Source organism: Pungitius pungitius, chromosome 3, assembly GCF_949316345.1.
Source record: "Pungitius pungitius chromosome 3, fPunPun2.1, whole genome shotgun sequence".
In the NCBI taxonomy this organism is placed as follows: Eukaryota; Metazoa; Chordata; class Actinopteri; order Perciformes; family Gasterosteidae; genus Pungitius; species Pungitius pungitius.
The window spans coordinates 5,866,938-5,886,866 of record NC_084902.1 but is presented as its reverse complement, the minus strand read 5'-3'; the positions used below and the strand labels follow the sequence as shown (position 1 = coordinate 5,886,866).

The window sequence follows — 19,929 nt, the reverse complement described above, 5'->3', positions numbered from 1 at the left end:
GTCTGAGCCACCCTCTAATCTCATGACGGCTGAGCGTGAACGGAGCCACTTCTCGGGCCTGCGAGGTCACCGGCCCCGCAGGAGTTAGCACATCACATGTTTATCCGTCCCTCGTTATCTAAATGGGTCTGAGGTTCTCCAGTGATGGGTGTGGATCAAATATTCAGGGGGACGTCATGTTGTGATTGTGAATGTAGTGTGTTTACTATAAAGAGACAAGCGTTAACCACTTCCAGACTGACCCTGGATGTTTGTGACTTTGAATGTCATCGCTGAGTAATAGGAATAGTCATTTATCAGTTAGTGATCATTTCAGCAGCGATGCAGATGGAATTTTTTTATTGAACTTTAAAATGCTTTTAAAAATGTGCTTTATTTATTATGCATTACATCTCATCAAAATACGGTCTTTGGCAACAACAACAAACATTGTAAAACACATGCATGAGGCATGAAACTGTCACAAAGCTACATCTTTAAAATGTTAAATCATCATAATGAAATTAAATTTCACATTTTTATATTACAAAATATTATTGGCACTGTAACGTACGGACAAGTCAGCTCATTGCATGAGTCAAATAAAATGACCTGCTTTGCAGTAAATGTTTTTTCATCTCTCTGGTCCCTATAATAATAAGTAAAGATACCTTTAAAACATTGAAATGACAAAATAATTTTCATGGGATGAAAACTAAACAATATATGTATTAACAACAATAAGGTAGAGAACTCTTGCAACCAGAAGTTTTTGTCATGCAGTTGGATACGGAAGCTAATCTGAAGCAAAATAGACGTTAGTGCTAAGCTTTAGCTAGTGCACGTCTCTCTTTTTTAGGTTGTGTGTGGCTTTTGAACAAATCCAGGGTTTAATAAAGAAATAAAGTTTTGCTTGTTGTGCGGAGGAACGACCACTAAATGTCTCCTTCATTCCATTTAGGTCCAGTTAGGGCGAAACTGGCCACCCGGTGCTTATAAATACCTGAGCAGTACAGAGCCAGGACAGTGGGGATGATGGGGGGAGGGGGGGGGGGGGGGGGGGGGGGGGGGGGGGTCTGACGCACTTTGTGGGAGTCTGGCGGCACTTGGTGGTGGACGCCTGCTACTGGGAGACCCTCACGTTTCACCACCGACTCACGCGAGTCAAAGGCCTCCGTGGGATTCACGTCCGTCCAAACCGACGTGGCACATTTTTTTGCAAACACTTATAATAACAATCACGCTGCTTGTTTGTTGACACGCAGCCATTATGCAGCTCGTTCACCGACACGTGTGAAACCCTCGGCTGCCAAATTTCCTGGGTGACGTAATGGAAACTGCGCATGCTTCCTCACCAGAAATTGAGGGCAAACTATTTAGCAGCAGTTGCGATGTCAGCGTGTGTTTCCATCCGGGCACCAACACACAGGCAGGAGGAAACGCATCAGGGTAAAAGGCGAGTGAACGTGTGAGCGAAAGGTCCCGAGCTTTTCATCACACCAGGCACTTTGGTGGCGTCAAAGGAACCCGAATCTCGGATCACTCGTGTGCCGTTGTTGTTTTTAGCCCAGTTGTGCGCTGCCGGCGAGCGGATCCAGGGAGCTACAACACAACGCACGTCCTGGATTCCCACGCCGCGTCGCCGCTGTGGCCGTTCAGTCGGGGCGGGTCCAGTTCGTCGAACACCCCGGTGTCGATCATCTCCGCCTGCCAGCGGATGGGCACCGCGCCCGTGCTGAACCGCTTGTAGAATTTCTCGTCTTTGGCCTCAAACTCAATGTCCTCGACCTCGGAGACGTCGCCGAACGCGTCCGTGTCGTTGGCGTACACCACGTGAGCTTTCGGCGTCCACGGCGGCTCCAGCAGGCCGGCCTCCAGGCGGCGGAAGTTGATGCTCTTGAAAAACGCGTGGTTTCGCGGGTCGTCGCCGCTGCTGTGAGGAAGAAGCGGAAGACATTTGGAGAAGGAGATTAGGTTCGGAAAGGCCGAGTCAGTAGAATCCATTAAACCTGTGTTCATTCCCCATGTCTATCATATTCCCTTTCCTAATTGTGCTCGGGATGCAACTTTCTACTTTCTGCGCTTTCTACTCACCGGCACCCGAGGCGATGCGCCTGCCTCTTCTTGAGGAAGCGGCGGACGATGTCTTGGGTGGGGGCATCAAAGTGTTTGTGTTCAAACCGGCACTCGTCCTCCAGGGTGCGACGAGTCACCTCCTCGTTCTGCACCTTTTCTCGGTAGTCCTTGAAAGGCAGGCGGGCGGCCACCATCTCGTAGATGCTGCAGCCCACGGCCCACCAGTCCACGGACGTGCGGTAGTAATCCTGCCTCAGAATCTCGGGGGCCATGTAGCCGGTCGTACCAGCCTGACGACACACAGGTGGGTAGAACAGTAAGTGCAATTTGTGTATACAGGTATTCGGGTGTGGTTAGATTCTGTCGTTCTGTAGCATAACATTTGTACCTATAGTTTAAAAATGCTTTGAGTTTGAGGACAAACCATCTTAAATATGTTGCAAGCCATGCCTCTTTTATCATTAATGGCCAGTTGAGGTGTGGACATACTGTTGTGTTTTGGGATGTTTTTTGTCTCTTTAAACAATGACGAGATCATTGCTATTGCTGTCCATGTTTCGGGTTAAATAGATCGTAATACACATATTCAGCTGGTGATGAGGGTTCTAATGCAAACATTTATTTATTCAACATAACCACAGCAGTAACCAGTGCGACCATTTAGACGCTTACAGGTGATATTCAGCTTTGGTGCGATACATTAGTTATTAATGTCTGAGTTGCATGCTACCGACTTCAAATTACTCATGAACCCCCTACAAGTGTTTCAGAGACAACCAGTTACAATTCATTCATGTAGGATTCTTTTTCCAACGTCTTATTTGGTATGTAATGAACTTTATTTAATGTATCTGCAGCAGACTTTCCATCACATGATTGAACACTGACTAAAATAATACAAACTAAAATACAGCAACGGACACCTTGACAGCAACTAATCCTTCCATTGGCATTATCGCTGTCTCTGACCTGACTCGTCTGCTTGGACACGTGGACGCCATCAGGAGAGCAAAGACCAACCAGCTAAAGCTCAGAAGGCTCTACGCCGTCTTTCATACATTTTTCACGCAGCATAGCGTCCCAGTGGGGATGAGCTCAAGCTCCTAACATATTAAGACTCGTCAAAAAGGGTTTCGCTTGTGCTGTCGCCTGTCAGAGCAGCTCTCAGAGCCCGGTAAGCTCATGGTGGTAAAAGTAACACGGAGGGTAATCACCGGGCCCTTCTTCTCAGGTTACGAACCACACGATCAGGGATAAAGAGCACAAACCACGGGGCGAGCCTCCGCCACTGACCTTCTGGCACACCGTTTTGCCTTTCGGCAGCTCCACGGCCAGTCCGAAGTCCGAGAGCCGGCACTGCCCCCGGGCGTCCAGCAGCACGTTGTCGGGCTTCATGTCGCGGTACACGATGTCCATGGAGTGCAGGTGGAGAATCCCCGTGGTTATCTGGGCCACGTAGTAAACGATGCGCTCCATTCGGATACCCCGCTCCCCGAGCTCGTAGATGTGGAACCCGAGGTCCCCGCCGTTCATGAGGTCCATGACCATGCACAGGTGGGTCTTGTTGTCGTAAGCGTAAGCCAGGTTCACAATGAAGAGGCTGTTGACCTTCTCCAGGATCTGCTTCTCCACGAGGGCCAGCTCTTCGCCAGATTCCTTCTTCAAGCACTTCTTGTTCAGCTTCTTGCAGGCGTACATCTGGCCTGTCTGCTTCACCTGCACCGCACACACCTGGACCAAGACGCAACAAAGAACATTACATCACAGTTTAATTCAGCGCGTTGTTACTGAGTCACCATGAAGTGGATTTTTGCTGGAACTTTAACACAAGACCTCACAACATTTAGGGGACAGCGTGTGTAACAGCTACAGGATGATGAGCAATGCAGAAGTAGAGGAAACAGTGTTACAACGTCCAGATGTCTTACTCTCAAACGTACAAGTCCAATCTGAGATATAAACTTTTGTTTAGATGTTGGGATTTCTGCCACCTACCGCGCCAAAGCCACCTTTTCCCAAAGTCCTGAACTCATGAAAGTATCTGTCGCTGATCTTCTGCTTCTCGTACTCCTTCCACTGCAAGAACCTATAAAAAAAGGGGCTATTCAGATACTCGGAGAAAGGCTTCCCCCTCAGGAAGTCTCGAGTGTCTTCCCTCATCTGGCCGGACGTCACTTCGAAGTCTTTGTCCGACAGGCTCCGGCATCTTTCAGCTGCCTCTCCCGTCAGATACGAGAGAAAGCTGGCGGACTCAGGCTGACAGAACTTGGCGAGGATCCTCTGCATGGCCGCCTCTCTGGCGTCGTCTTCGGCGAAGCACCAGTCACTCAGCTCCTCCAGGAACTCGGCGGCGACCCTGTACTGCGGGTTGCAGGCCCGGAGGAACTGCTGGAACAGCTTCCTCCCGATGGGCTGACGCTCACACAGCGACTCGTACTTCCTCCCCACCGCCGTCCGCAGGGCGGAGGACATCTTGGGTTTGGGCAGCGTCGGCGGGGGCCTGAGTTTCCTCAGCTCGTCCCGGTCGACGTGCTGAGCCGTCAGGTAGGCCGTGTTGGCCACCAGGCTGTTCAGTCCCAGCAGCTCGCCCATGTCAGAGGCCTCCTGCGCCGCGGGCAGCCGGGCCCGACCGTCTCCAACGCCACAGCTGGTGCGTCTGCAGGGGCCCCTCGGGCGCCTGCATCTTGAACATCCTTCCCACCTGGGCCTCCCGCAGCAGTAAGAGGACCGCTGTCCTTCTGGGATGTACTAAGTAAAGCTAAGTGCCTTTACGTCCTTGTTGGTCGGCGGCACTGAGGGGGAGCAACTTACGTGGTTTGAACTTAAGAGGCTTTGCATTTATTTTTAGCGGATGCAGAGTGCCTGTGAGCTGTATTTGGGCTGCCAGCATGAGATGATGAGGTGGCAGATTCTGGTCCTAACAACTGATGGCTGACAGAAGCCTGTTGAGAGATAAATGCTGGGCTGTTTGAGTGAATATACGCACACTTTGTTGCTTATTATAGGCAGGAGAGTGAAGGCATCACTAAATGAGGCCTAATTGGATAAGCAGCCTAAAGTACCACTTTTCATGAAAGATTTTTAAAGTGTCAGGAGAATGAAGACTGAACAGCTTAGCGAAACAACTCGTATATATTTAAAACTGCAGCAGTTTTCATCTTTAGTCGCCTTAACTGCATTTTTGGCAACATTCAATATTATTTTGTGACAACGATCACAAAAGACAATGGATTTTCTGTTTCCACCCCTATAGAGAATATGGAAAAAATAGCATGAACATATGCACAAATAATTCAATTGAGTAGATTAGATCGGTTTTAGATGTTTTATTTGCACAGCTGAAATGATTCAGTAACTCCTGAGGTCATGTGATCACATGGTAACATGTTCCTCTGCAGTGACGCTGTGTTTATTGCAGGAACAACTGTGTTTGACCATCAACAGGCAGGTTTTCATGTTTCATCAACAGCAGCTTGGTAATATGAATGACATCCACAGTGATCATGGTTTCATCATCATAAGATTATTCGACAACTATTAATGATCAGTTTGTGATTCAAAATACATTTCCAAAGAAAAAATGTTCCAAATGTGAGATTGTTGTCCTTCACTTTATCTTTTAGACAAAACAAGGTATTTGTTTACATCCTCTTTGCTCTTTTAAAAAAAACTGAGATGTTCGGCCTTAATTTGAATCCATAAAATCGTAATCATATTGAAGCGTTCTTGGTAGTAAACGAATGGTTAATCATTCCACACATTAGGCGACCTGATTTGCAGAGGAGGCAGAACTTCTCAGATCTTTTAATTAAGTAAAAGTATCAATACATCGATGTGCACAATAGAGAATTAGCAGCTGGCAGTACTGTACAGAAAGCAAAATATTTGCAAAAATGGCCCAATTCAAAGTCTTATTGCTTTCTATTTATTATTTCCATCATCGTTTCCTGATCCATGACGAGGCAGTTAAGGACAAGTACTTGAGTAAATGTTCTTAGTTACATCTTAGCCATTTTAATCGGTAAGCGTGAAGCTGAAATACAGCCAACATCCCCATGCATGTACCAGAGGCAGAGCGGCTTCCAGGTAGTTCACGTAGACTCCAAAGGTACTTACGGCATTAAGGTGAATTAAGGACTTTGGACTCCGTCCTTTAACAGGAAATTCATTTTGGTTTTCTAAATCACTGTGAACTCTGTAGATGGTGTATGTAGTTTAAAAGGGCATTTTGTTCAAAAGGTGGATGGATTGGGCATTAACACTATGCTCTGCCATCCCTGACTTTTTGAACAGGCTATAAAATATTTGATTGCATTAAAGAATATAAGCAAGTTTTCCCACAAAACCTAACCCCTGAAATAAATAATAAAACACATAAAAGCAAAGAAAAATAAAGGAGTTTGTAAACCTTTGTTGCTAATGGATCCTAAGTTTGGCACTTATTGATTATAGTTTTGTCATTGGGAAGAACACCACTATTGAAGGTGTTGTAGAAGTATATTGATACCAATTTCCATAATTGAAATGTTTTATAAGAATTACTGGTGTGTCCAAATGACTGGTTGAAAGAACCCATGTGTACAGCTATATACAGTTCTTTATTATTTAAAAAGACACGTATTCAGGATCTGCTGAACACCACCACAGACAATAACGTCAAGCTAACATGTGACCAAACACCGTAACAAGGTTACTTCTTCTCTTCACGATATGTCCAGAGCCACATCGACCAATCAGTGAACAACAAGTCTGCTTTACATTAGCCCTCCGTCCAACTTGGGCACCAGGAGTACTGGAACATGCATTCATAAGAAGGACGACGGGTCGTGGGCGTCAGTGGCTCTCGGCACCGGACGCCGCAGTGATCATTGTCAGGTCTGCCACCACTCCCGGGTGCACATATGGTGTAGTTGGAGACTCGGGCCGCCCGGACTGGGAGCTTATTTGCCGATTCTCTGAACCACCCAGTCCTGTTGGCAGAGGGGGCAGCGGTTGTTCTGCTTCACCCAAAGGGACATGCAGCAGTTGTGGAAGGAGTGGTTGCACTCGCCCCATACAACTGAAAGGAGATGAAGATAGAAGTAAGAAGAGTGTTATTAAGAGAACAGCTTAGGTTACACAGATTATTAAGGTAAAACTGTGAGTGTTTTGATGGTGTGTAAGACTACTGTACCTAAAAGGCACTATGCATTAAGACCATCTCATTATTTTCATAGAAACATTTCCATATATGTCATGCATCAGAGTCAAACAATATAACATTTGATTGTCTCAAACGCTGAGACAAAAAGATGCATCTGCAATCGGGTGAACTAGCTTCACAAAAAGCATAAACTTTATTAATCGAGAGAAAGTCAGTGGTTTACAGTAAAAACTAATTACTAAACAGGTTGTGCGATTTAATTTTAACGTTACTGTAACATGAAACAACGTATATTTAACGTTACAACGTCGTCAAGCTGTTAAATGTGCTTTCTCCCCCAAAAATAAAATAACAATTTCCTTGTTATCCTCATGTCAGTCATTTCGCTTCACTTGGAACACACGAATAGTTTAAAAACCCTCCCACCAACTGGCCGTGTAGCTTTATTTGACAGCTAGCTGCTGCGAACTAGCTAACGTTAGCTTGTTGGATTAGCTAGCCAGTGTTTCTTTCCCCATTAACGTTTCTACGGCGTGCTTAATGGCCGACGTTGTCTTACCGACACAGTCCTCCTGTTTGTTTTCCGCCTGGCACCGGAGACAAGCGTCTGAAAATAAAAGGGAAATAGGTTACAGTGGCGCTAAGTTTGGCAACTTCGACCGCTTTAGCTCCGTTAGCTGGGTTAGCTCCGTTAGCCAGTGCCTCAGCCTAGCTAGCAGACCAACAGCGCCTCCTCCTCGGACTCACCCATCACTTGTACGCGACAAATAGCACACGTATCACACTCGACGTCCCAGCTCCACATCGCCACCGCGTTCCACTTCTTGAGGGAAAACATCTTGTCCCCGCTCGACTTGGAGCCTGAAGAAGTGTTGTGGGAGAGAACGATCCCCGGCTCGTCGCCGTCATCCATCTCTGCAACCGGTAATGCGACGTTAGCCAGGCTAGCTAGGCTAAACAAAATGGACGTGCCCGGTATGTGGACGCTCGTGCTAATGCTAGCTGGCGCGGAGAGCATCATTTCTCCATAGCAACAAAAGATGGCGCTGTTGCCTCGGAGTTGAAGTCTGTAATCGAGGCTTTTTAAGACATACAATTCATAATAACACGTGAATAAAATACAAAATCAAAAAAAGCTCAGAATAAAAAAGATCCACAAATAGCAGAAGCAATGCTTCCTTTATTCTGGGGCTCATGTTTCCATAAATGTAACAAACATTTCAGAATAATAACAATACAACCATGCGTGGGGGGCATATAGAGCTTTTTTTTCATCCCGTGGGCAATAACTATACTTACTATGTGTGTTTCTTTTATTCTGTCCAACAGGAAAACTATTTAGTTATGATATTATATGCAGATGGTGTCCTGGGTATGTAATGTATTCCTACATTTGTCAGAAATAGACATATCTCACATACCTTCCCAAATCCTATTGTTGCAAAAAAACATTTTGGAGGTATATCTATTATACGTTAGCTTCAACACTCATCACTCAGCGTTTCCCCGGAAAAGCTTAGAGGAGAGCCTTTCCTCCCCGTCATGTTTTCAGCACAGCAAATAAAAAAGTTAAAAACGTTAAAAACCCAAGACTGGTGCAGTTCTTCATCTCAGGGATCGCATCCGGCGACTGAAACCGTTCCCTCTCAAGACAGAATCCAGATGTTTGTGGCTGTTTGTGGGTTTATTTTGACACTTAGTTCTCCAAGGAATGCTAAGCATGTAGTGCTGCCCCACAAAACCTAAAAACACCTTGTTAATCATTTTGGAAACAACCATATGCATTATACCGGTTTAATTGAATCTCCAATAATGATAATTATATTATAAATAATTGATTCATATTGTCCATATATGTAAAGTTAACTGTAAAGTTTATGTCACTACCTTTGTAGTCTAAGTGAGGGGATCACTTACTCCTTCCCGTGGGCATCGGCCCTCTTTCTTCTTGTGTGGAGATTGATGCAATGTGTGTACTGCTGAAGGTTTGGAGGGTGAGTAATCACTTATAAAACGATGAAGAATCACAGAGCCTTTTCTTAATGGTAACAATTACTACCTTTCCTCTTTCTCTTAGAAGCACAAACACTAAAAATAATATGATCCGTGCAACAAAAATCTTTTTTGAAAATAACCGTAAACTGGATTACGGCTTTTGGGAGACTTTTAATGCCATTAATTGTTATTATACTTCTGGTAAAAAACATTTAGAGCTTATTTAAAAACAAATCCTTGAATTATTCAAATAAATGATATATAATAATGAATAGAGAAACAAGTATGTTGTGTAGAAAGTAGTTCATATAGCTATTATCTCTTTGATGATGACTGGCAGGTACCTTTCTTTGCAAGTTGTAGCAGAATCTACACAGAATTTTCCCCTTCCCAGCTGGATCAAGTGCCATCATCATCATCATCACCATTATCATCATCAGTGTCTTCGTCCTCCACCTTGCGGGCTCCATTAGGTCATTGCCGACTTGGGAGCAAGGGCTAGTTTTGCAAGTCACCGGTAAGTCTCAAGTCAAATGTCAAGTCCCACATCAAAGCAGGAAAGTCCCAAATCAAGTCTCCAGTCACGACAGGCCGGTCCTAAGTCGACCCCCGAGTCAAGATTAACAAGTCCGACACGACGTGAGAGATTTGAGTCTTGAGATGCGTCTGTGTTTTATCTTGTACCTGGATTAACAATTATATAAATGTATGTTCATGCCGTATTTTTTTCTTTTCAATCAATGTGAAGGCCTGTGAATTTGAGGCTGCGAGATGCACATCTTCCAAAGTACAGACCGTTTAATTTACCTTAATTTAAGGAAACGTGAATACATAAAAAAAATGTAATCCACTTTATACTTTTGAAAGAAACTTTTTACATGAGAAGAACTACTGGAACCCAAAGCTGTTTGAGCAAGACTACGTTGAATTGTTTTCTATACAATCACAGGAGGATTTAACATTTTTCCAACATCTGGAACTGAGGTTTAGTAGAGCGTAGTCCTCTTATCTCTATTTGCTAACCTGTTTGCTCAGAGAAGTAAAAGGAAAAAAAAGAGTAATTTATCGCACAGTAAATTCTCCTAGATGTTCCCAGTTCCTTGTAACTGCGTCCACCTGGCTTTTGATTGATTCATAACCTTCAGGATTGGGACGTCTGTATGTGTTAGACCTATCCGTCTCGCAGAGGATAGTCGGTCGACGATTATAAACAGATAAAACAATATAAAAATACAAAAATGACATTACTGCTGGATCTGTGAGAAATCTCGAGGCCCTTTCACCTCGTAACCCCAGTTTGAGGTTTTTATGATTTGCTCGTTGTCTATTTCCAAATGAACCGGTTTGAATGAAGAGCGCTCTGCACATGTGAGAGCAAAGAGAGCTGAAGCACGGAATGACATTTCATAGAGAGAAGTTCAAGTGGGGCCACAGGCCATAGACGACATGCACTGATAAACATCTGGTAGCGACAGACGTGTTCACTGACCATGCACATGTTCTCCTTCTCTATCTTCTGTAGCAGCTCAATCAGCCCACGACCACCGCATGCCGTGTTTAAAGTGTTATTCGATAAGAATGCCAACAATTGCATCTTGAATTGTAAGTGTCTTGACAGCAGCACAGTTTCCGACCGTCCTTGAATGCAGCACAGGCCGGAGCCGCACACAGAGCTGCACACAGAGCTGCACACAGAGCTGCAGTGAAGTAGACATCCAGCACTACTCAGGCTTCCCCGGGCTGTGAGTGAAGGTCTGTGAGCCTGAACTGAGACCTGAGCTGGACCTGAGAGCGGATCAGTCATGACTGCAAGGACCCAGGGAGCGACGGGCCGGGACAAACCAGAGCCAAAGAGCCGGGCATCAGGTAACTGCTGAAATATGTGTTCAGGTCCATGGGACGGTTACACTTGCAGCTGCTTATTATGTGTTACCTTGATGCCAAAATCATCTCTGGGACTGTTGATATTCTGGCATTAAAGTTTTCATTCTTTTCCAATCTACTTTTGGTCAAAGAATCCAAATCTTTAATTGTGTTTAAGACGTAGATCAAGTTGACATTGTATAAACAAACAAAGCTGAACCAGTGGTCGTGGAATGAGCTACATTTAATTAAGTACTGTATTTATGGGAAACTTTTATGCTTCTGCAATAGTAAGTATTGTAGCTTTTACTCGACTACATTTTCTTAGAACTTTGTAGATTTCCAATAATACAAAATCTAAATAAACTAATAGATTTTGAAATCTATTGGCAAATATTTTATTCATATTTAGGTCACACAGCTGCACATGGTTAACCACTATGTGTACATTTAGAAATTAATAACGCAAGAAAGAAACATTATGACTTAAAACGTCTGAGGGTTAAAAGTTGAAGTTTTGTTTGTTGGACACATTTAAGCATTGTTATTAATTACGCTCTTTTCCTACAATTTGCCGGGTTGCAAGTATTCCTGACCTATGAAGAGAACAGGGAGGATGGTCTTGTTTGGCATTAACATAAACAAGCAGGTAGAAAAGCTTCCAAGTCTTTTCCCGTGGACGTAAGTTGAGCGAGCGCTGTGCCTCTCTCCTCTGTGGGCCAGAGGTGCTGCTGAGGCTGAGGAGAGCTCTGGGGCTGGTACTGGGCATGCTCAGTCTCTCCCTGCTGCTGCTGGTGCTCGGGGTCTACGCAACGACTCGGACCGAGAGCCTGAATGTGTCCGGCTACGTCTCCGGTGTTATTGTAAGTTTTTTGATTTGATCTCCGGATGTTTTTGTTTTTGTTTTTGTTCAATTCCGCTGAGTTACATCGAGATGACAGATTTGGCTTCCAAGTACACGAGATGGGAGCTCATAACATCTCGCAGCATTCGATGTGACGGTTATGGAACTTCAGCTGCAAAGCTTCAGTCTCGCAGCGCCGGCCAAATACTTTGCTTTCTAGTCTTGTGACAGAAATCCCTTTAGACGGGATGTAAAAGTAATGATTGACAAGTCCGGGGTTCAGTCAAACATCCTTCAATACCTCAAATTAAATTTTCTCTCTTCGTTTGAAACGGGAAGAACACAAAGGGAAGTCAACTGCAATCCATCAGAATCCCTTTGCTGGATAAATCTCTGTTTATACAATGCTGTCACTGATTTGACTCTCGATGACCCTTTTCAACATCATGTGACATGAAACGTAACGTATGTTTTTAGAATTGTACCACAAGAGACATTTTCAAAGCTCCTGAAAATCCTTATCCTTATGTAAATGAACAATTTCTTTGTTTTTGCATACACCAATGACTGTGGTCATCACATTATTTTCTTTACAGCTCACGCTTGGCTCATTCCTGGGACTTGTAGGACTCCTCCTGGAAGAAAACCGCAAACAGCTGGTATGTTCTTGTACGTGCATCCTCCCTCACAACTCTTCCCAAGGTTTTCCCCGTGCACACCAACGTCACAGAGCAATGTGTTTTGGCCTAAGTTTGTTAACATGGTGACCAGCAGAGCTGCTCATCAATGTGCAGGATGCGATGGGCGCGTTACAAAAGGTTCACCTATCGGTGAACTGTCCAAAGGTCAAATAGCTCTTCCTCAGTGTATCACATCTTATTCCTGGGTCAAATACAGATATATTTGATGTGTATCACATACCTTTTACTGCCTTATTTGGGAAAAGATCAACAGTTCAAACGACAGATTTCTACAAAGCTGCCAAGTGAAACACCAAACACGAGGAAACGCAGCGATCCAACCTTCGCAGTCCCAATACTGACAGGCATTCCCGGGCTTTGGGTAAAGGCCGGTACTGAGTGCGGATCCAATACCAGTATTGATTTAATACATTATTTGCCTCACCGTGTGGAACTGACTGAAACCATTCGGTTATGTGTAAGGAAACGTCAGGCTTGACTTGAACGTGTTTAAAGAGCCTCCAGCAGCACACTGGCCTTTTGTCCTCGGCGCCCAATCACACTCTCTGAGTCAGAATCGGACCGATGTCAGTGTCCACGTCTGAGCAGCTTACACAAAATCCTTCTATATGTTTGGCCTTTAGTGGGGCACAATCCTGCGTGGTTTTGGCGAATTTTATTTAGAAGGCATTTACTGTAATTAGTAAAATGGCGATCACAGTTGTGTGGGTTAAAGCCACGCAGTTCAACCTTTGGCGAGTCAGGATTCTGGAAACACTCACACCTTTTAACACTATTTTCTCTTTTTTTTCCCCTGATTTTTAACACTAGATGTTTACCACGTACGTGGTACGTTGAGATCGTGATTAATGAAACGCAGAAATGAGTCTTTTTTGGACTCTTTATGGTCCCATAGCTCTGTTTTCTTTGCTCTCATAGGCAGGAATAACATTATCCCTGGGTGCAGTCAGGGTTTAAACAAAGAGGACTATCACATTGCTTTTCTGATACCAGGCCTTTCGCAGTGTTAATCCGTATGAAAGATTTAGAATACGGCTACATGAGGAACTAAAGACAATATAATGAATTACATCAGATAAACAGCAGTATGAAATATTTAAAGATCAAAGCAATGCTGTAAAAAGGTTGATAAATGCTGCTGAAAACAGAAACCATGTAGAGCTACAATAGCTTCTGTTAGAAGGTAAAAAGCTATAATCTGCATTATTGTGTAATTCTACTCCAATTACCCAAATATAAAAAGTAATTCATCTTGTTGCGGAAAGTTTTGTTATTTATGCTTTTTTTTCCTGCATTCCTCCTCCAGCTGACGGCTGCCATCGTATTTCTCAGTTTCGGGATCATCTCCTCTTTCGTGTGCCTGGTGATTGATGGCGTCTGCATTGCGCTAAGCATGGTGAGTTATGCCTTGCGTTGCGTACGACACGAGAAGACCGTGAATCAATAAGGAACCGCTCATTTCTCACGTCTCAGCCTTTATGGTGCGAGCCGACCACGTGAATTAGAGGTGGTGAAGCCTGACGTGATTCCAGCGAGAGGCCCCCACCGTGGGGAGGAGTGTCGGGGACCTTCGGTTGTCTTTGGCTCCGTAGCTGACGCAGTTACTGAGTGTGATTTGATGCTCGAATAGACGGCGAGCATTTCACAGGTTGAAAAAAAAAAAGCTACATTCCTGCTTCAAACCTCTAATATAGACATTATTTCTTGTGATATGTTGGATATCATGGAGAGTTTTCTGTTTGAAGAATAAGATGATATATAATGTTCAATTAGAGATATGTTGTCCCTGGATTCAATTCTCAAAGTTGGGGTAATTCCTGTCATCCCGCTTTGACAGGGATGTCAGGAGGACAGCCTCCTCTGAGGCTCTTCACATTGCTGTGAATATTATAATTTAGGAGCACTTATCTGAAACCAGATATGGTCTGTTATTTGTTCCCCGTGTCTGTGCTCCTTTTCATACCATACGGACTAAGATTTTTAAAAATGTCGGATCATAGATGTATTATTCATTAAATGTTCTGTTATTGTTGACTCCTTCAGATGCAGCGTTACACTAACTATCATTAACACATGATGCCATGGAGACAATAAAGAGCACCACCTGCACCCCAACACAACACTTGGTCATTTACTCTTTTATTCAGTGTCTTATCAGCTGAAGATAAGAAAGGCTGTGCTTTCGCTACCTTAGATTCAGTCCTTTATATCTACATGTGGAGCCACGTCTGCAACCTCATCGCTGGATGCACACACGTCCTGTGAAATGGACCCGTGGCTTCAATCAATGCAAAAACAATATCTGGATAATCTCACACACAACTGTATTGAAAATATCTTGTTTTTAATCGTCAATAAAGCAGTATGCCGTTGGTTTGACATCCTGTGGATTATATTTCTTCCCCTATTTACTCCTTGCCAGGACATGCGTCCCCTGAAGGCACAGAGATGCCAGTATTACAGCAGCGGTGGCAGCTTCGTCTACGAGAACTTCTACACCTCCGTGAGTAAAGACGCACTGGATGCACTATTTTTCATTTAGCGTTGTTTTCCCACTCAGAGATGCAACGTATGCTTTCCTGTGTGGATCAGCAACCACGAAACATTTAACAAATGATCTTAATAAGGCTGTTTGATTTGAATTCAAACCAGATCATAATTTTAGTTCAGTGGCTTTGTTTTAGATTGAGTTTCATTTATTCTCATTAAATTACATTTTGGTTAAAAACCCACTGCTACTGGACTAACTTGTCTTTTGCAAGTGCCTTTGGTGTTAATTGTGAAAATAAATGGTAACACGTGTCCAACGGAAAGGTTTGTCATGACTGTGTTGTATTTATAAAGGTAAACAGTGACACACGCTGGACTTGTTTCCCTCCTCCAGGTGTCGTGTTGGAGTCCAACGGAGTCCTGCAGCCTGACAGTAAAAAGCGGGACCTGCTACTGCTGCGACCTGTACGACTGCGCCAAGTAAGATCACAACTTGTATCCCTGTATTCCTCCCACCTCAAAAGCCGTGGGTGCTGAGCGGAGCTGCTGTTTTCTCTCCGCAGTGGGGGATACCTCAGCAACTACTACGAGTTCGCGGGAGTGCGCAGCTGTGAGGACGTTTTCACGCTGTACATTTTGATCTGGACCCTCGCCGGCCTGAACCTCGTGGCCTTCTTCGCAGGCATCGTCACCACGGCGGTGCTGGGTAGCCTCAAAGACCTGGTGAGACACACATTCATAAAGAACCCAGTGCAGTTGGTACTTAATTAAGCGGCGTATATCTGCACAAACGTATCTATTACCGATAAATCAATAGGAAAAAAACAATAACAAGTTTTTTTTGTTTAATGGACTCAAAGCAGAAGCTTGGAGACGGAATGTGGGTCAGTTGTATTTGAACATTTCCATTTTAATGTTGTAGTGCAGCCTGAACGATGATTTATTCTAAGCTCTTTAAGTTTAAACAAAAGAATAAATGGAAAGTGTTCAGAGGTGGAGCCAGCAGCACGCCCTTTATATTAAAGGCTAAAAGCTGCTGAGCGATGGCTTTTACTATTCAGGTTTACAGCATCTAAGCATTTTGAGCCATTTAGTGGAAAAATAAATCACAGAATTGGTAGCATGAGGCCCCAGATTGTTTCACAGGGTGTTTAGTGTCAGCGAATAGCTTAGTTTGAGTATTTTCACTCAGATAACGGATGGAGTAAAGAGCTGAAACGGGGCGGCTGATTTCAAATGATCAATTATGACAGTTTGGGGGAAATTACTCAGAAGGGTCCTGTTCCAAATAAAATCGGACTGGTCAGAGCGTCTTATTGATCAGACACCGGAGGGAAGAGAGAATCCATGAATTATTCCTTTCAAAGCAGCGATGCCAAAAACTCTCAGTTGCTTTTAAGATCATTTTCTCTCTGAGGTCACTGAACGAGTCCAAACCACCTAATCAGGCCTTGTAGATCGGAGTGAAGATTCAGAAACGGGATTCCTGCATTTTCAAATCAAATCTGTTTAGAATTAGATTTTTGGGGGGACTGCTGAGCTGAAATTACTGAAAGCTTTTTTTTAAATCTTTGTTTCTAAATGTAAAAAGGAAAAACATCTACCCGCTTGTTTAAAGTTACACTGAAGACAGACACAACTGCATCCTGAGAAGATGCCGGGATACGGTAGACAGATTCTTTCTTGTCCTTAAGAAACACCCCTCAACGGATTCCCCCGTGCCAGAGGTGTCCACATCTGTATGAGTCAACATCTGCAAATTAGACAAATTATCGCTGGTTAATGCACAATGACGACATTGTTATATCTATCTGACATTGACACAAATTACAGATTGCAGATGTTTTACATGCCCCCCCCCCCCCCTCCCTATATGTGTACAATAGCTTAAATCAAAGGCCGACGGATCGACCTGCAGCTCTGCAGACAGACCGCCTGTGAGGATCAGAACAACCGACACCGACCAATCAATCAAGTGTTGCGTCACTCTGACCGGATAACGATCGCTAACGTGGGGGGGCAGCTGCACCTATGTGATGACGTCACTAGGGCCAGATGTTCCCCATACTAATGCAGCCAGATGATGCAGCCTACTCGTGATAACGTTGTGTGTGTGTGTGTGTGTGTGTGTGTGTGTGTGTGTGTCAGAGGAGCAGCGGCCCTGTGATGGATCCTTTTGAGAGGACAGCCTCCTCTCCGACAGCTCCTCTGCTGACAGACCCCAACACACACCCAGTTCACCCGCTCCACCCGGTCAGTGTGCGGTCAACACACACACACACACACACACACAACAGATACCGTTACATTAACACACATGTGTGTGGTCCAGTTTGATCTCTGACTCCGTCTTCATAACTGAACACATGTGTAGTCGTCCTCCCCCCTTCAGAGCATCCCCACACGCACTCTGTTAGGTGACCACCCACATCTGATCAAGTTGTAACAAAGCTCATCAACCTGTTGAGACAATTAATTAATTAAAGGTACGCTATATCCAATAGTTCAACTAGTCTATTGCTGTTTATTGAACTATGTTTTAAACAAGCTTTTTTTGTCTGAGAAATCCCTATTCCCAGTTTAGTTTAGTCTTCAGTTCACACAGAGACGTCTGACTCGTGGTCCTTCTTTGTCTGTCCTTTGCCGCCCGTCCAGGGAGCCGCGATGTATTTCGCAGAAGGAGCCGCCGCCGCCTCCCAGAGTTTCCCCTCGTCGTCGACTCGTCAGACCGAGTCCGGCCCTCCTGCCTTTGCAGGACAATATTGTCGACAATATTAAAAGAAGGATGTTGGTCTGAATATTACTCAGAAATGCAGGTTTTTTTGTGTGCAAATATTACAACATAACTCACTGCGTTGTGCTCAAACATATATTATTATTATAAAAGTAGAATTATTTAAATGAATACAAGCAGAATTAGAATATTGGTCTATAATAGAATCATACAATAGTTCAATTTGACTTTTTTTACTTTTGCATTGTTTATTGTCACTTTCTAATCACCAAACCAAATACCTTGTACGTGTAATGTATTTGCCAATAAACTCTTCTCTTCTCTCTTCTGACCCCTGACCACGTTTCCCTCCATTTGAACACACACGTCAACAAAGCCAGAGGATTGTGAGGCAGCAGGATGTCGCCGTGCTTTTCCCCCAGTAAGACAACCCGGTCTCGACATACAACCAAGAGGTGATGAGCAATTTCGGCAAACGGTTTGCCAGAAATGGTCAGATCCAGACCTGTAACCTGAGGCGAACTCCTGGGCCACGTTAGCTCTGGTCTGCTCTGGGAGGCTTCACTTTGGCTTGGACTTTAGCCACGACGTGTTTGTGTGGGTTGATGCCACAATTGGTTTTATTATATATGAAAGTTACCCCCCCCCCCTAAATACGGGCCAACGAGTATTTGAGCAGTAAAAGAGACACAATAAAACCTAAAACCACACATCAAAATAAATAACACAGCTGTAGTAGTAAAAAGCGAGGGACCCAAGAGGAGGGACCCTTGTGGTCGGGGTTTTGGTTTTGGGGGAGGAGCAGGAGGGCTTCGCTTGGGACCACTGTGATGCCGGGGAGTGCGTGACTGCATCTCAACGTATAAATATGAAGGCAGGCTTCCCCAAGAAGGACAAGTAAAGAAGCCCTACCTCGTGACTAAAGCCTCCTTCGAGTCCGTGGTTTGTTGTTTGGTGCCTGCAGAGAGGGGAGGGGGGGGGGGGGGGGAAGGAGGGGGGGGGGACTGTGGTGTGCAGTAAAATATTAACAACTTTTAGGGGGAAATCTACACCGCCGGTTACCAATAATCTGTAAATCCTGAACGCAATGATCCCACAGTGGAATCAAAGTGATGCGCAGAGCCAGAAAAGCAGGATTTAACGTCTGACACGAAGGTTGTGGGGCCCGTACAGTCGGAGCAGACCCTCAATCTCACTCGCTGTCAGGAACTTTCCACATTCCCTTTGAGCTGGATGACATTTGGAGGGTTATTGAGATCACCTGCTGTGTGTGTGTGTGTGTGTGTGTGTGTGTGTGTGTGAGGGACACAGAACTGAACACTCGGGATGTTCTGATCCTTCAGCCTTCATCAATCTGATACAGATGTCCTTTTAGTGGATTTTGTCAGCCAGAGGTTCTGCTCTTCAGGCCAATTGTTTCCACCACTGTGTTTGAAGGGGATTTTTGAGCGACCTTGGGTGAACTGTCCTTTTTATTAGTGATTTATTTTCATTGAATCCGCCCTTCAAACACATCCCTTCATCATCGTACAGGCATTTCCAGTGGGAAGATATCTCCGTGTCCTGTGGTGCGTTTCTCAGGGCCTCCTCCTTATCTGGGAAATCAGGGGAATCGGTTCTGCCACATTCTTCACGATAAAGACACTGGTCTTATCTCAGCGGACTTTCCGTAACAGGTGAAAGGGGTCGTAGGGCTTTGCTTTCAAATTTCAACACTTAAAACCAGAGCGGGTCAAAGCAGCAGTCCTACTCCTACAGGACGAAGAGGGTCAGAGGGCACCGATTGAAAGTCAACGAAGGCTGTGATGTTTCCACCTGTGGTTCACACCCTTATTTGTATTTTCCCGTTTTACCTTCATTTGTTCTGTGGCCGAGGCGAGGAGGAGACCCACAGGTGGATGTCTCAGAACCTGCATGGCGGGAGGAGGGGCAGCGGGTTTGGCTTTGATTTGGTGACCCTTTAAAATCCCGTCATGTACCTGCAGGGAACAGGAGGAACAGTCCATGAAGGAGTAGTAGAAGCACGTGCACGGAGGAACACGGGGGGGGGGCTCTGCGTGTTTTAGGGGTCACAACCAGCATGCGTCAGTGCGCTTCATTTAAC

General features: G+C 44.7%; 3 protein-coding genes across 3 annotated transcripts; 1 reads left to right on the top strand and 2 right to left on the bottom strand.

Moving 5' to 3' along the window:
* Positions 1 to 1,065: 1,065 nt before the first annotated feature.
* Positions 1,066 to 5,073, bottom strand: grk7b (G protein-coupled receptor kinase 7b). The gene is made up of 4 exons (XM_037462732.2): positions 4,051 to 5,073; positions 3,349 to 3,786; positions 2,074 to 2,345; positions 1,066 to 1,912 (listed from the first exon to the last, which is right to left on the bottom strand). The coding sequence occupies exons 1-4, from the start codon at positions 4,645 to 4,647 to the stop codon at positions 1,582 to 1,584; spliced, it is 1,638 nt and encodes a 545-aa protein (XP_037318629.2). The 5' UTR covers positions 4,648 to 5,073; the 3' UTR covers positions 1,066 to 1,581.
* Positions 5,074 to 6,634: 1,561 nt separating this feature from the next.
* Positions 6,635 to 8,386, bottom strand: rnf7 (ring finger protein 7). The gene is made up of 3 exons (XM_037462734.2): positions 7,946 to 8,386; positions 7,758 to 7,805; positions 6,635 to 7,114 (listed from the first exon to the last, which is right to left on the bottom strand). The coding sequence occupies exons 1-3, from the start codon at positions 8,217 to 8,219 to the stop codon at positions 6,996 to 6,998; spliced, it is 441 nt and encodes a 146-aa protein (XP_037318631.1). The 5' UTR covers positions 8,220 to 8,386; the 3' UTR covers positions 6,635 to 6,995.
* A 1,334-nt stretch (positions 8,387 to 9,720) lies between these two features.
* LOC119211838 (transmembrane protein 255B) lies at positions 9,721 to 18,149 on the top strand. The gene is made up of 9 exons (XM_037462733.2): positions 9,721 to 11,059; positions 11,780 to 11,919; positions 12,497 to 12,559; positions 13,908 to 13,997; positions 15,024 to 15,104; positions 15,486 to 15,571; positions 15,655 to 15,814; positions 17,240 to 17,344; positions 17,747 to 18,149. The coding sequence occupies exons 1-9, from the start codon at positions 10,996 to 10,998 to the stop codon at positions 17,867 to 17,869; spliced, it is 912 nt and encodes a 303-aa protein (XP_037318630.2). The 5' UTR covers positions 9,721 to 10,995; the 3' UTR covers positions 17,870 to 18,149.
* The last annotated feature ends 1,780 nt before the right edge of the window (positions 18,150 to 19,929 follow it).

Excerpts from the sequence above, each read along its gene's own strand:
- grk7b (XM_037462732.2), bottom strand. The coding sequence starts at position 4,647 with ATGGGCGAGCTGCTGGGACTGAACAGCCTGGTGGCCAACACGGCCTAC. Across the intron at positions 3,787-4,050 it reads GAAAAGGTGGCTTTGGCGCG|GTGTGTGCGGTGCAGGTGAA; the intron begins GTAGGTGGCAGA and ends GTCTTGGTCCAG. Across the intron at positions 2,346-3,348 it reads GCAAAACGGTGTGCCAGAAG|GCTGGTACGACCGGCTACAT; the intron begins GTCAGTGGCGGA and ends GTGTGTCGTCAG.
- rnf7 (XM_037462734.2), bottom strand. The coding sequence starts at position 8,219 with ATGATGCTCTCCGCGCCAGCTAGCATTAGCACGAGCGTCCACATACCG. Across the intron at positions 7,806-7,945 it reads TTGTCGCGTACAAGTGATGG|ACGCTTGTCTCCGGTGCCAG; the intron begins GTGAGTCCGAGG and ends TTTTATTTTCAG. Across the intron at positions 7,115-7,757 it reads CAAACAGGAGGACTGTGTCG|TTGTATGGGGCGAGTGCAAC; the intron begins GTAAGACAACGT and ends ATCTCCTTTCAG.
- LOC119211838 (XM_037462733.2), top strand. The coding sequence starts at position 10,996 with ATGACTGCAAGGACCCAGGGAGCGACGGGCCGGGACAAACCAGAGCCA. Across the intron at positions 11,060-11,779 it reads GCCAAAGAGCCGGGCATCAG|AGGTGCTGCTGAGGCTGAGG; the intron begins GTAACTGCTGAA and ends TCTGTGGGCCAG. Across the intron at positions 15,815-17,239 it reads TGGGTAGCCTCAAAGACCTG|AGGAGCAGCGGCCCTGTGAT; the intron begins GTGAGACACACA and ends TGTGTGTGTCAG.